Consider the following 13,185-nt stretch of genomic DNA (forward strand, 5'->3'; position numbering starts at 1 on the left):
TCTAAAATAGGCGGAAGGGTTGCACCGTGTGGCACTGTTGGACTTGGGCGTAAAGAAATATAAGGTCGCCCGCAGGAATCGCCGTGAACATGTCCCCTGAAAATCTGATAGGACCGCTTGGCCCATGGTTGCAAATAGCCTTCGTCCACGGGAGGTTGCAGAATCTCGGCCGAGAAGATGCTGGGTGGGCGTAAGCGGCACAGGGGGGCTGTTTTCTGCGTACCAAAGGCAGATGAGGGTGTGTTTGATTGCCCGAACGGAGGAAACCCCTCGAGGCGGACAGACGGCTCAGACGGCTCAGACGGCTCAGCGAGCAATTCCACTAGTATGGCTGCTCAGACGAAGAAAAGCCGAAAAGGTTACAGCATCTGGGAAGCAAACTTTGGAGTTGGAGCTACACAACACCATGCGAGCCATGCAGTCACGCCCCGCGACGGCGAAGGGGTGCATGAGACAAAATAAAAGCAGGGCGAACAGGACTGCACTGCGTATACGAAATGAAAGAGGCCCATAGGCTTGGAGGCCTGTGAAGTGGTATTTGAAAGAGGACAGAAACGCTCACCGAGAACCTCGTCCGGTCCAGTCTCACAGCCATGCCAGCGTCTGGAAGGGCAGTGGACCGGAGATACCGTGGGATAGGGATCTGATACCCAAATATGCGAGGTAGGGCGCACACCGCACACCGCACCCCATCTGAGGCAAATAAGTCAAGGCGTCAGCGTTGATTGTCGGCGGGTCATTGTCGTCGGTGACGGCGACTTTGGTGCATCATCCACTATCCATCGTATAGCACGAAAGAACACTGGACTCTCTGCCTTTCTGGATGCTGGCGAGGGCGTCAAAAACAGCGAGACGCTAGATGGGTTGTGCCACCCGCCACTACAGCACTGCAGTATGGAGGGGCTTCTCTGAATAGTGGCATGTTTTGGCCTCTTGCCGTCGATATTCTGTAGGTACTGTATTATACTGTGCCCTGTGGGACGTGCCTGTTAGCCTGGTAGCTGTGTCCCTGAAAAGTAGCTCCAGCTAGCTACAATTACGCGTTACCCGACCGACGACAACCCTATCTACCTATCAGCATCCTCTGAGTGAGAATGTGTACCCTGTACTCCGTATGCATTCGTATGTCGACTCAGCCACCATTTTCTCAAGACAGAACGCCTTTGGGGGCTCCTGAGGCGTGTTTCCTTCTCATTCCTGTGCAACTGGCACAATGCCCGCCAATGGGACAATGCCCGCCAATGGGACAATGCCCGCCAATGGGAATCCCAATCCCAAATCCAATGCCCGGAAGGAGACACTATACTCAAGAAGAGAAATCGAGGGTTTCATTGCAGACGGGAGGAAGATCATTATACTCGACCAAAAGGTTATCAAGGTCGATGCCTGGATAGACTACCACCCAGGCGGCCATCTGGCCATCCTCCACATGGTTGGACGAGATGCCACGGATGAGGTTAACTCGTAAGCCTCGACCCCCCATTGAAGCCGGAGAGTGATTGATTGCCTATGCTAATGTACTCGTTCTGTAGCGTCCACTCGGCGGAAACCCGGGCTTCGATGTCCCGGTACCAGATTGGTAGAATTGAAGGCCGATGGGAGAACTTCCTGCCACCATACCAAGGAGGGAAATTTCGACCCTATATCGAATCCGCAAGTGATAGGCCAGATGCCGATGACCAGGTTGAATCGAGCGATATCTCGCGTGCGCCCTCGCCACTATTTGATACCGAGAAGACGGCAACTCTTCGCCGAAGGAATGCAGATATGCAGCGGTCCCTCTCGGTCTCTTCGACATCGTCGGTTGAAGAGAGCGAGAGCAGCAGTGGCATGGCGTACCTGGATGATATAACAAAGAAACTTTTGGACATTGACAATGCGAGCTATCCATCTCTGGATGGTGCCACGCAAGACGAGATTGTTCGCAAGTACCGGATTCTGGGACAGCGCATTCACGATGAGGGCCTATTTAACTGCAACTATGCGATGTACCTCATCGAAGCCCTACGATGGACCTTTTTGTTCAGTATGATGCTTGTGTGCTTAAAGTATGGCTGGTACGTTTCCAGCGCAGTGTTTTTGGGGGCTTTCTGGCACCAGCTTCTCTTCGCTGCGCACGACTCCGGCCACATGGCTGTGACACACAACTTCAAGTTCGATACCACCATGGGCATCATCATAGTTGATTTTCTGGGCGGTCTCTCGCTCGGTTGGTGGAAACGGACGCACAATGTTCACCACATTGTGACGAATCACCCAGAACACGACCCGGACAATCAGCACATGCCGATATTTGCGATCTCACACAGATTTCTGGAGTCCTTGTGGTCCACCTACCATCAAACTACCATGGCTTTTGATACTTTCGCGAAGTTCATGGTGCCATACCAAGCATACCTATACTATCCGATCCTCTGCCTTGGCCGCTTTAACCTGTATGTTCAGTCGTGGAAGTTCCTTATACTAGGGCAAGGCCCAGTGAAGGGGCCTGCATGGTGGACAAGATGGCTGGAGTGTGTCGGGCAAGTATTCTTCTGGTACTGGTTTGGCTATCTTATCCTATACAAGTCGATCCCCACTGGTTGGGATCGCTTCGTGTTCCTGATGGTCAGCCACATTGTAACGATGCCGCTTCATGTCCAAATTACCCTTTCACACTTTGCCATGAGCACCATGGACCACGGACCACGGGAATCCTTCCCCCAAAAGATGCTGCGCACGACGATGGATGTTGACTGCCCGCAATGGCTCGATTTCTTCCATGGAGGGCTGCAGTTCCAGGCAATCCATCATCTCTATCCACGCATACCTCGACACAACCTTCGGGCAACTCAGAAGTTAGTCCAGGAATTTTGCAACGATGCTGGGATTCCGTATGCACTGCTGGGCTTTGTGGACGGGAATAAAACTGTCATCAGCAAACTGGATGAGGTCGGCAGGCAAGCCGCCATTCTGACAAAATGCCAGAGGACGATTGCTGAAAGGGGAGACGTCCTTCACTCTCATTAGGGGCTCCATGGATGGGCTTTCTTGACCGGCAATCATTTGATTTTGAACTGTTAATTTAGATACGAAAGCATATACAGGTTTGAGGTGAATAGTACTCTATTTAGCTAGCCATAGACGTCCATGAGGCTAGGTCTTCTGGCGGAATGGATGCGGACAGTGGCACGAATTAACGATGATTTCTATGAGCTATGAGTGCACAATAACTACAGTATTTGATTATGCGTAATTATTGCATTTATATTTATTTCGTGACGGTGGACTATGGGCAGTGGACGATCTTGGGAAACAGTAGAGTACGGGAACCTGGTTGGCTGCTACCATTGGCTCCTGGGTGAAGCGAAGCCGTCCAACCACGCTGAAGTTGGCAGGCAGAGGCCCAGCACCATGACATAAGACTCCAATAGTAGTAATATCACGAGGTGTGTTCGCCGCAAAGAGTATCAACAACCTAGGAAACAAGCACCTTCCAGTCTCTACTGTAACGTGTGTCTCTGTACGGGACTACATGAGGCCGTAAGTCTGCCACTCTGCGACGCCATATAAGTGGCCTATTCAAAGATATCGCCAACCACACGGGGCATCGGTCTTGACGGCAGTAGGCACGTCCAAGTCAGGCCTTTGATATACCTTGGCAGTGTATATCCACAGCAGCCCCTCCACTATGTGCTTGCTGTAACATCATATTTGTCACTATGGATATCAGTATCCAAAGAGCACTAAATGACAAGCTCTATGACAAGAGAAAGGTCGGCGCTCTCGAGTAAGTAACTGCCCCCTGGTGCCTGATACTGGTGTTGACCCCTCAAAACAGGCTCGAGCGGGTGATTAGGGAACTTGCCGCTGGCAAAGAGTACGATAAGATCAAGAAGATCATTCAGCAACTCTGCAATGAATTTGCATATGCCGTTCATCAGCCACACGCCAGGAATGGTGGGCTCATTGGCCTCGCCGCTGCAGCTATTGCTTTGGGATCCGTAAGCTGATGAAATGCTTGAAGAGTTCTGTAACTGACGATGTGTCACAGGATCTAGCGAGGTATCTGGATGAGATTGTGCCGCCTGTGCTGGCGTGCTTCACTGACCAAGATGCTCGGGTTCGATATTATGCGTGCGAGAGCATGTATAATATTGCAAAGGTAGCCAAAGGCGAGGTGTTGCCTTACTTCAACGACATCTTCGATGCCCTCTGCAAGGTGAAATTTCCCTTTCATTGAGATTCACTACAGGATTAATATGTGACGACAGTTGGGCGCGGACTCAGAGTTATCCGTCAAAAACGGAGCGGAACTACTGGATCGGCTGATTAAAGACATCGTCTCTGAATCAGCTGCTACGTATGTGTCAATCCTGCATACCACAGAAGAAGATGGAGAGTATTCGGACCAGGATGCCACAGAACCGTCTATCCAGGTTCCCATGGCTTTCTCCCTGGCCCGCTTTATTCCGCTCCTGAAGGAGAGGATCTTTGTGTTGAACCCATTCACCCGCACATTCTTGGTGGGATGGATCACCCTGCTGGACTCGATTCCTGATTTGGAGCTGGTCACCTATTTACCTGAATTCCTTGGTGGATTGTTCCGGTTTTTAAGTGACCCTAACCGAGACGTCCACGTTGCAACATCTGGAGCCCTGGAAAGGTTTTTGTCGGAAATAAAGCGAATATCACGTATAAAGAAGGGCATCCAAGACAGCAGAAAATCAAAGAGCCGTAGCGATGGCGGGAAAAGGAAGCGCTCGGACTCCACAGACAGTGAAAGTGGATTAGATGAGTTTGAAAATGATGAAGGGGAAGGATCTCTCGAAGCCAACGAAGAGAAGGCTGCCAGCAGTGATGATGACTGGATACCTGGTCAGGAAGTGCCGATTAATTTTAATGAAATCTTGGAGATTTTAACTCAGAATCTCGACTCCCAGTTCGGTAAGCTAAGAGTAAAAAAATTTGCTGGCTGGTATACTAACATCAGAATAGAAGAGGATAGTCTTCTTGAAACACTACGGTGGATCGTTGAATTCCTTGACATTTGTCCGGAAGAGGTGTTGCCTTTTGCGCCGAAAATCCTGGCCCATTTGCTACCCGCAATGGCAAGCAGCGTTGAGAGTATTAGACAAGCAGCTGCAAGGGTTAATACGTCCCTCATGGAGTACGTAGTATCACTATCAGATGAGGTTTCCTCTGAGAGTGTATCTACCGCCCCGTCGACCTCGAGAAACTCGACGTCTACGGCAAGAGAGACTATGGACAACGATAGGAGCCAGTCCAATTCCATGCATAGGGGGTCGTTGACAGGGTCTAAGGAACTCGAAGCCAAGAGGTTCCCCGATGCTACCTCGCAGCCTCCCATACGAAGGTCTACAATGTCACCAACGCCTAACAAGCAGACCACCGTGGATCTTGATTATGCTGCGGCGGTAAACTCACTCACATTACTATTCTTGAACGACCACGAAGCTACGAGAGTAGCGGCTCTCACCTGGCTGCTTATGCTCCACAGGAAGGCACCTCGCAAGGTTCTCGCTTTCAACGACGGAACGTTTCCAGCCTTACTCAAGACACTTTCAGATCCTGCCGAGGCCGTAGTTACAAGAGACCTGCAGTTATTGTCACAGATCTCGAGAAACAGCGAAGATGATTATTTCACGTCATTTATGGTGAATTTACTTCAGCTCTTTTCCACTGACAGGAATCTGCTTGAGACTCGAGGCAATCTTATCATCAGGCAGCTGTGCAAAAATCTTAGCGCCGAACGGATATATCGCACTTTGGCCGATTGTATAGAGAAAGAAGAGGATATCGAGTTCGCAAGCATCATGGTTCAGAACCTAAACAACAATCTCATCACTGCCCCTGAATTGGCAGACTTGCGGAAGCGCCTTCGAAACTTGGAAACAAGAGTAATTATCCCTATCGTTCGTACCTTCAAGCACATGACAGCTAATACTGGTGCAGGATGGTCAGACGTTCTTCGTGGCAATTTTTAGATCCTGGTGTTACAATGCTGTTGCTACATTTTCCCTGTGCCTCTTAGCGCAAGCATACGAGCAGGCCTATAACCTTCTTCAGATATTGTATGTGGTTTTTCAATGGGCCGTTCCTTACACCATGCTAACACATTCAGTGCCGAGTTAGATATGACCGTTAATATGCTTATTCAGATCGACAAGCTCGTACAGTTGCTGGAGTCGCCTGTATTCACTTGTAAATATATCCGTGGTGTCAAAAGATATGCGCTAATCCTTAGACCTTCGCCTTCAACTGTTAGAGCCGGAAAAGTATCCGCATCTATACAAATGTTTGTATGGACTTCTGATGCTCCTCCCGCAATCGGCCGCGTTTGCGGCATTGAAAAACAGACTGAATAGCGTCAGTGCTATTGGGTACTTGCATATCGCACCCCGAGCGTAAGTGACATTTTCCACACTTCCACCTCCAAACTAAGCGCTGCTGCGCCCACCGTGTTGTTCCCCCCCTTCTTCCAAACCAGTATAAGATTCTCATACCACCAGGAATAGTACGCCGACCACGACGGCCCAGTCAACATATGATAGACCCAATCGCCTAAAAGGACGTGACGAGGGAATCAGGTGGGGAGAATTGCTGGACAAGTTCCGAAGCGTACAAGAGAAGTCACAGAGAGCACAGAGGAGTGGCAACGAATTCGATGATGGGTTCATGTTTACAGAAAGCAGCCAGGACCCAGGATTGGACTCCAAGGCCTTCAAAGACCTAATTCGCCTGCCAGGGCCACCGACGGTGACGAAGGAAGCTGTGGTGCCTCCACCACCCGTCCCATCGAAGGCAAAAACAGGACTTGGGAAGTTTGGTCGCCTAGGGGGAGGCAAAGCAAAGAAATGAGCCTGCGGGTTCGGTTTCGATATCAAGATATTATACATATCCGTTTAGGTTTCAAATAATCATAAATATCAGTGGTATCATCTTCTAGGTATCCTTTGTTTCTTGGGGCTTTCCCTCTCCACCAGACCCTCAAACATGCCATCTCTTTCCTTCTTCAGCGCCGTCAGCTCTGCTCTTAATGTTTCCAACTCCAATCTTGCCAGGTCTGTATCATGCGGCAAACCATGGTAACTCTTAAGCTGCCCTTCTAAGTCCTTCACCAATGCCTCAATGGATATGAAGTCCTTCTCCTCGACCACGACATCTTGGACGGTCGGTTTAATTGTACCAGTGCTCTCAGAAGCCGTAAGTGCAGAAATCCGCTTACGCAATTCAGGGAGCTTGGCAGCAAGCAGCTTTGTTTTCCGCTGATACTCCATTGTCTGTTTCCCCATATTTGGCGGGGACTGATATTTGTCACTGTCGAGCTCCTTTAAGAACGATGTTCCAAGTTCCAGTTCCTTCTGCATGTGGTTGACGAGAACGTCGATCCGGGCACCAATCTGCTCGAGACTGAATGCAGTGCTATGCAAATTCATGATGCGTGTTGCCATTTGCTCTGTGTCTCCAAACGGTAGGTTGAGGGCTTCCGCAGTCTCAGAGAGGGCATCCAAACCCTTTCTACCATCTGCAGTAAGATTGCTCTCCAGATTACCTAGCAGGTCGCTTCGAGCGTCTGGTTCCACATTCTGACGCAACTCTGACAAACATCGTGCATCGGCTTTGGAGAGTAACTCGTTCTCCTCATCTACAGACTCGTTGACGGCAGCAAGGGCTAGTAACGCTCGAAGAGTATCGGCGTTACGCTCAAAAGCCGGAGGTGATCCTGGAGCAAAATGGCGAGACAGCCATGCATCGACGTAATTCCAGTCTTTTGTAGTAGCTAGAGCCTGGCGAGCAAGTGTTGGGGAGAAAATGGTGGAAGTTGAGGGTATAGACATGGTGAAATAATTCGCGGGGCAGGACCAAGGTATTGACGAACCCGGAGAGGTGGTGGGGAGACAACCAAGCACACGGATTGCCTTATTCTCTATGAGCCCTTCTCAAATCTTATAGCATCGCAATACTGTATTTCCTTGAATATGTCTGCTTGAATCGCCGTTTAAGAACAATTCATGTGACCAAATGTTTTGATGTCGAGCTATATCTCAGCCTTGCGTAGTGCTATTTCGGGCGCTAAATTTGATTGGTGCTTGACAAGGCGCAAGTCCACAGGGTTGCGAAATGAAAGGTGGCCTCGTTTTGAACTTTAAAGTCCACCAGATCCTCTGATCCTGGGAGAGGAGATTGTATACATTTTCGTATAACACATTCTCGACCTTGGGATCTTGGATCGCGGCTCTTGAAAACGGGACAACATGATGGTCCAGATTTCTGTGCTGGCAGTCGCAGCCGGCCTCTTATCATCACAGTCGCTCGTGGCGGCGATCACTGCATCTGAGATACCCGATGATGTTCCAATTTCCTCACTGCTCAATTCGGCCAATACCCACCTGGCGATGGGCCAGACAAGCGATGCTTTGACATACTACGACGTTGCTATCTCGCGCGACCCGAGCAACTACCTTACCTTCTTCAAGCGTGGCGCCACATATCTCTCGCTGGGGCGAACAACTCAGGCGCAATCCGACTTCGATAAGGTCCTGACTATCAAACCTGGGTTTGAAGGGGCTCTTATACAGCGTGCCAAGATAAAGAGCAAAAGCGGCAACTGGGATGCGGCGAAGGAAGACTATTTGGCCGCGGGGCGCACCGGAGCTGAGGTCACAGAACTAGAAGAGGCAGAAGGGGCATCAAAGTTGGCTGTGGATGCCGAGAAACGGGCAGACTACGATGAGTGTATTGCCCAGGCTGGAGTGGCCATAATGGTCGCCAATAAAAACCTCGCATTACGAAAGCTTCGAGTTCGATGCCGCTTCGAGCGGGGTGAGGTACAGGAGGGAATAAGTGACCTTGCCCATGTGTTGCAGATGCAACCAGGCGATACAGATCCTCATCTCCAAATATCCTCAGTGCTGTTTTACTCACTTGCCGACACTGAGAGGGGATTGACCCAAATACGGAAATGTCTGCATTCAGATCCAGACTCGAAGACTTGCACAAAACTTTACCGACGACAGAAACAAATCAACAAACAGCTTTTAAAGATTAGAAGGTTATTCGAAAAGAAGTCTTTCAGCACCGCAGCAAAGTATCTTGCTGGGAGTGAAGAGGATATAGGCCTTATCCAGGAGATAAAAGAAGAAGTCGCAGAATTGAGGGAGGCCAACACCATCCCCGCAAAAGCTCCAAGTAATCTTTACACCGAGATGGTCGAGATGGCGTGCGAAGCTTATGGAGAGGTTAGTTTCGGGCGCATTTTCAGTGTATTCTTCCGCTAATATCCTATATAGGTGAAAAGTAAGAAGGCGTCTATTTATTGCACAGAGGCGCTAGAACTGAACGAGCATTCACTCCACGGACTTCTTGCAAAAGCTCAGCAGTCTTGTGACGAGGAAAATTATGAGGCATGCATCAATACTCTCAACCTTGCAAATGAGCATCACCCTGGTAATCAAAGCATCCAGTCCAAGCTCCAGGCTGCTCAGATAGCATTGAAGCGTAGTAAGGAGAAGGATTATTATAAGGTGCTTGGCCTGCCCAAAGATGCAGATGAACTTCAAATCAAATCTGCCTACAGACGGAAGACGAGAGAGCATCACCCGGATAAGGCTATACGAAATGGAGTCACAAAGGAAGATGCGGAGAAGAGGATGGCGTCGATCAACGAAGCATACGAGGTCCTCAGCGACCCTGAGCTGAAGGCAAGGTTCGATCGCGGTGATGACCCAAACAGTCATGAAAGCAGACAAGGAAACCCATTCCAACATGGCAATCCATTCGAAGGGCAACAACAATTCTTCCACCAGCAGGGATCACGAGGCGGAGGTCAATTTCAGTTTCAAAATGGCTTTCCATTCGGCTAACGGAATGGGTCGGGAGGGTCTGTGAAGGAAAGGGAAGGGAAGGGAAGGGAAGGGAAATATGGCGTTCATCTGTAATAGGGAGAGCATCTGTAATAGGGAGAGAGAAAGACCATGTACAGTAAATAGATATTGTTTTCCAACCAGGCGCGACCAACCCTAGGGAAGTAAAGACCAGTGCTTTATTTATACCTCAAGCAGTAATCTCAAAGGTTGGGTTATCCAATGTCCTGTATCCGGTGCGCAGGTTATAAAATAATTGCATGGCGATACGGGTATATACGTTGTAGGAATGCATATATATATATATATATGTTTATGTATATGATATAAAATAATAGCATAAGTGCGGTCTGTTTATCAGGTCGATTCCGATGATGTTCGGCCAAGCCCACCTACTTGCTTGCCTAAGCTAGCGTTGAGTGGGGATCGTTGTCGACTGCACGGTTCACGTCACGGCTCCAGGTCTTGCGCGCACTTATTGCGTTGTGAAGAGAACTAGCACAGAACCTTGGATTCGATTTACCCCGCGAGTTCTGAAGATTATCGAGGGAATCGGGATGCTTCTCCACTGATTAATGATTCCGTCAGAGGTCTTCCGGCCTGTCTAGGATGGAGGGGTTTGTGGTCTCATACTCCTTGGATAATGAGCAGCAATTCTGGGATGGTTTGTTTATCCATGGCTCCATGGTCGAGCTTTGCTGACAGGTTACTCCAACAGAGTTAGATGACATATGCTCCGTACGATGCAACTCGTCGCAATTGATCGACCAAGCACTGCGGACATATCTGCACTTCACAACGAACTTCAAGGACGAGTACCTTGCTTCGGACCATGCCGTTGCAAGTTCCATAGCGAAACTCCTGGAGAGTGAGCTTTTCAAGGCCAACGAAGACTATGTCCGCATACAACTCGTGTATAGTCTCCTCCAAGAAGACGAACTGGCCACTTTGTACATTATAGCCAGTTTTCTCCTATACGATGGACGGCGAAACGAGGACACGTTCAAGATTATGAATAAGGAAGGCTCGTTTGCGAGACTTGTCGAGTTAATGAAGTGCGCGAAGGATGAAGACTCGAGATTGCACAAGCTGCTGCTAGAATTGCTCTATGATATGTCTAGAATGCAGAAACTGAGCTTGGAAGACCTCAGCCACGTGGATGACGACTTTGTTAAATGCCAATTCCAGATTATTGAAGAGCTCTCCGACGACGTTAATGACCCTTACCACTACCCAATCATTCGAGTCTTGGTAATCTCAACCTGCTCCAAATCTGCCGTTCACTACTAATAATCATAGCTTGTGCTCAACGAACAGTATATGGTCGCTGCAACCACTGCACCAGATGCTACCTCTGTCCCTACAACAAACCGAGTTGTTAAGATCCTCAGTGTGTGCGGGCAAAACTATATGACCTTCGGCGAAAACATTATTCTTCTCCTAAATAGGGAAACAGAGACCTCGCTGCAGCTCCTTATCTTGAAACTTCTATACCTACTCTTCACTACTGAAGCGACCCGAGAGTACTTCTATACCAACGATCTGCGAGTACTTCTCGATGTCATAATTCGAAACCTTCTAGATCTGCCAAACGAACTCATTTCTCTCCGGCACACCTATCTCCGAGTGCTCTATCCTCTGCTAGCCCATACCCAGCTGGCACAACCGCCACATTACAAGCAGAATGAAATCTTAAAGGTTCTTGCTCTACTCAGTGGGTCGGGGAATGCTCATTTTGCGCCAGCTGACGAGACGACAACTCGGCTTGTTAGTAGAGTGGGGCAGGTCCCCTGGTTGAACGAAGGGAAGGATACAAATGATGCAGACCTTTCGAGAAAGCTGCTCGGGATTAGTTTGCCCAGCAGTCAAACGGAAAGCTCTGTGAGCGTTGTTGATCTGGCTGGTCTCACAGAGAAGCCCGGGATTCAGACGCCGAGCCGAAAGACGGAGGCGGCTCTAGAAGCCGCTGCAGATGGCGTGGATAAAAGAAATCGCTCGGATGGCGTCAAGTTTGCGATGCCACCAGCTACTTCTCATCGAGATAAACAGATACCGCCGAAGGCGCCGCCACGGAGGAGAACCAAGCTGAAAGAGCCCATCAATCTGGAGAACACTGGCGATCAGTAACGAAGCATTACGATTATGTTTTGCATATTGGCTTGGGCAACAACGATGAGAGCTCCTCATTCAGACCAGGTCACATTTGGATCCGATACTGGGGTCATGGAGCGACGACATCATCTGATAAGCCGTAGCAGCGACGGCTTACTCAGAAATTGAAACCGCACAAGTGATTATGCAGACAACGACTATTAATACCCAATTCAATGGATTTTAAGTAATGCCATTCAACTCGATAGATGCCAGCCAACTATGGCAGCTGTGACTTTTGCACACAGAGAACCTGAAATAGACAAGAGATCAAAACGCCTAGAACCCCACTCTGTGATGTACCATCATCCCTAACCTCTTCCTCTGCTGAACCCACCACGTCCTCTCGGAGCACCCCTCGAGAAGCCACCACTGCCACCGCGAGAGAATCCGGAGCCACCGCGGCCTCCAGCACTGAATCCACCTCTCCCCCTCGGTGCGCCTCGCGAGAAGCCACCACCACGTCCACCACGGATTGGGCCACCTCGTCCACCTCTGGCACCGCCAGCGCGCTTTGGCTTTGGTGCGCCAGGTGCTGGCTTTGGCTTTGGCAGGAACTTCTCAAGGGGCAGGAGCTTATCGCCGCCGATGAAGAATTTGTCGCCTGATTTGAAAGAACCGGCCTGAATTCCCTCCGTCGGCTTTATGGTGAAGTAAACCTGGTTGATTGGGCCAAGAATCTCATCAACTTTGCCAATCGAGGTCTGTAATATGTCAGCATATATACGGATACGTGATTGGAGCTCAAGCAGTCAAACTCACCTTATTCTCGAGGTAGATGGGTGCGTTGAAGTATGGAATTTTCGTGTTGGTAGATTCGCAGACCATTTCGCCCTCGCATGCGTGCAGGAAAGATCCCAACTCCAAGACTGAGGCTGGAGGCCCCATATCCCTAGAGAAACCACCGCGACCGCCTGGAAGAAGTTAGCTGCTGTTCTAATTGTGCGATGACTTGCGCTGTTACGCACCACCACGAGCCCCAAAGCCGCCGCCTCCTCTGCTTCCACCTCCGAATGAATTCGCACCGGTACCGCGACCGCCTCTGGAACCACCTCTGAACGACATATTGCGAATTGGTGGGTGGTAGTTGCTGTCGGTGTTGTATCCCAAATTTTATTCCGAATATTCGGCAACCTTGGCACGTAAAAAGGTCGATTTGATCTAAAGT

The 13,185-nt window shown here is 49.6% G+C and overlaps 6 protein-coding genes across 6 annotated transcripts; 4 read left to right on the forward strand and 2 right to left on the reverse strand.

The window, feature by feature from the left end:
• Window positions 1-1,213: 1,213 nt before the first annotated feature.
• On the forward strand, window positions 1,214-3,232 carry VC83_04615 (uncharacterized protein; the record flags this gene model as incomplete). Its single annotated transcript, XM_024468244.1, has 2 exons — window positions 1,214-1,464; window positions 1,533-3,232. The coding sequence occupies 2 exons, from the start codon at window positions 1,214-1,216 to the stop codon at window positions 3,007-3,009; spliced, it is 1,728 nt and encodes a 575-aa protein (XP_024322690.1). The 3' UTR covers window positions 3,010-3,232.
• Window positions 3,233-3,258: 26 nt separating this feature from the next.
• VC83_04616 (uncharacterized protein) lies at window positions 3,259-6,949 on the forward strand. Its single transcript, XM_024468245.1, has 9 exons — window positions 3,259-3,769; window positions 3,821-3,983; window positions 4,034-4,201; window positions 4,254-4,926; window positions 4,978-5,900; window positions 5,956-6,074; window positions 6,125-6,204; window positions 6,248-6,407; window positions 6,519-6,949. The coding sequence occupies exons 1-9, from the start codon at window positions 3,702-3,704 to the stop codon at window positions 6,859-6,861; spliced, it is 2,697 nt and encodes an 898-aa protein (XP_024322691.1). The 5' UTR covers window positions 3,259-3,701; the 3' UTR covers window positions 6,862-6,949.
• Window positions 6,939-8,001, reverse strand: VC83_04617 (uncharacterized protein; the record flags this gene model as incomplete). The annotated part of the gene is made up of 1 exon (XM_024468246.1): window positions 6,939-8,001. The coding sequence occupies exon 1, from the start codon at window positions 7,839-7,841 to the stop codon at window positions 6,939-6,941; it is 903 nt and encodes a 300-aa protein (XP_024322692.1). The 5' UTR covers window positions 7,842-8,001.
• A 147-nt stretch (window positions 8,002-8,148) lies between these two features.
• VC83_04618 (uncharacterized protein) lies at window positions 8,149-10,154 on the forward strand. The gene is made up of 2 exons (XM_024468247.1): window positions 8,149-9,242; window positions 9,294-10,154. Exons 1-2 carry the CDS (start codon window positions 8,259-8,261, stop codon window positions 9,864-9,866), a joined length of 1,557 nt encoding a protein of 518 aa, XP_024322697.1. The 5' UTR covers window positions 8,149-8,258; the 3' UTR covers window positions 9,867-10,154.
• Window positions 10,155-10,475: 321 nt separating this feature from the next.
• VC83_04619 (uncharacterized protein) lies at window positions 10,476-11,993 on the forward strand (the record flags this gene model as incomplete). Its single annotated transcript, XM_024468248.1, has 3 exons — window positions 10,476-10,530; window positions 10,585-11,117; window positions 11,166-11,993. The coding sequence occupies 3 exons, from the start codon at window positions 10,476-10,478 to the stop codon at window positions 11,991-11,993; spliced, it is 1,416 nt and encodes a 471-aa protein (XP_024322698.1).
• A 335-nt stretch (window positions 11,994-12,328) lies between these two features.
• GAR1 (H/ACA snoRNP pseudouridylase subunit) lies at window positions 12,329-13,082 on the reverse strand (the record flags this gene model as incomplete). Its single annotated transcript, XM_024468249.1, has 3 exons — window positions 12,329-12,721; window positions 12,780-12,931; window positions 12,986-13,082. The coding sequence occupies 3 exons, from the start codon at window positions 13,080-13,082 to the stop codon at window positions 12,329-12,331; spliced, it is 642 nt and encodes a 213-aa protein (XP_024322597.1).
• Between the last annotated feature and the right edge of the window lie 103 nt (window positions 13,083-13,185).

The sequence above is a fragment of the Pseudogymnoascus destructans genome (assembly GCF_001641265.1).
Source record: "Pseudogymnoascus destructans isolate 20631-21 unplaced genomic scaffold scaffold_15, whole genome shotgun sequence".
Taxonomy (NCBI): domain Eukaryota; kingdom Fungi; phylum Ascomycota; class Leotiomycetes; order Thelebolales; family Thelebolaceae; genus Pseudogymnoascus; species Pseudogymnoascus destructans.

Coding starts and splice junctions, on each gene's coding strand:
- VC83_04616 (XM_024468245.1), top strand. CDS start 3,702: ATGGATATCAGTATCCAAAGAGCACTAAATGACAAGCTCTATGACAAG. Junction 3,984..4,033: donor CAGCTATTGCTTTGGGATCC/GTAAGCTGATGA, acceptor GATGTGTCACAG/GATCTAGCGAGGTATCTGGA. Junction 5,901..5,955: donor TTCGAAACTTGGAAACAAGA/GTAATTATCCCT, acceptor ATACTGGTGCAG/GATGGTCAGACGTTCTTCGT.
- VC83_04618 (XM_024468247.1), top strand. CDS start 8,259: ATGATGGTCCAGATTTCTGTGCTGGCAGTCGCAGCCGGCCTCTTATCA. Junction 9,243..9,293: donor CGTGCGAAGCTTATGGAGAG/GTTAGTTTCGGG, acceptor TATCCTATATAG/GTGAAAAGTAAGAAGGCGTC.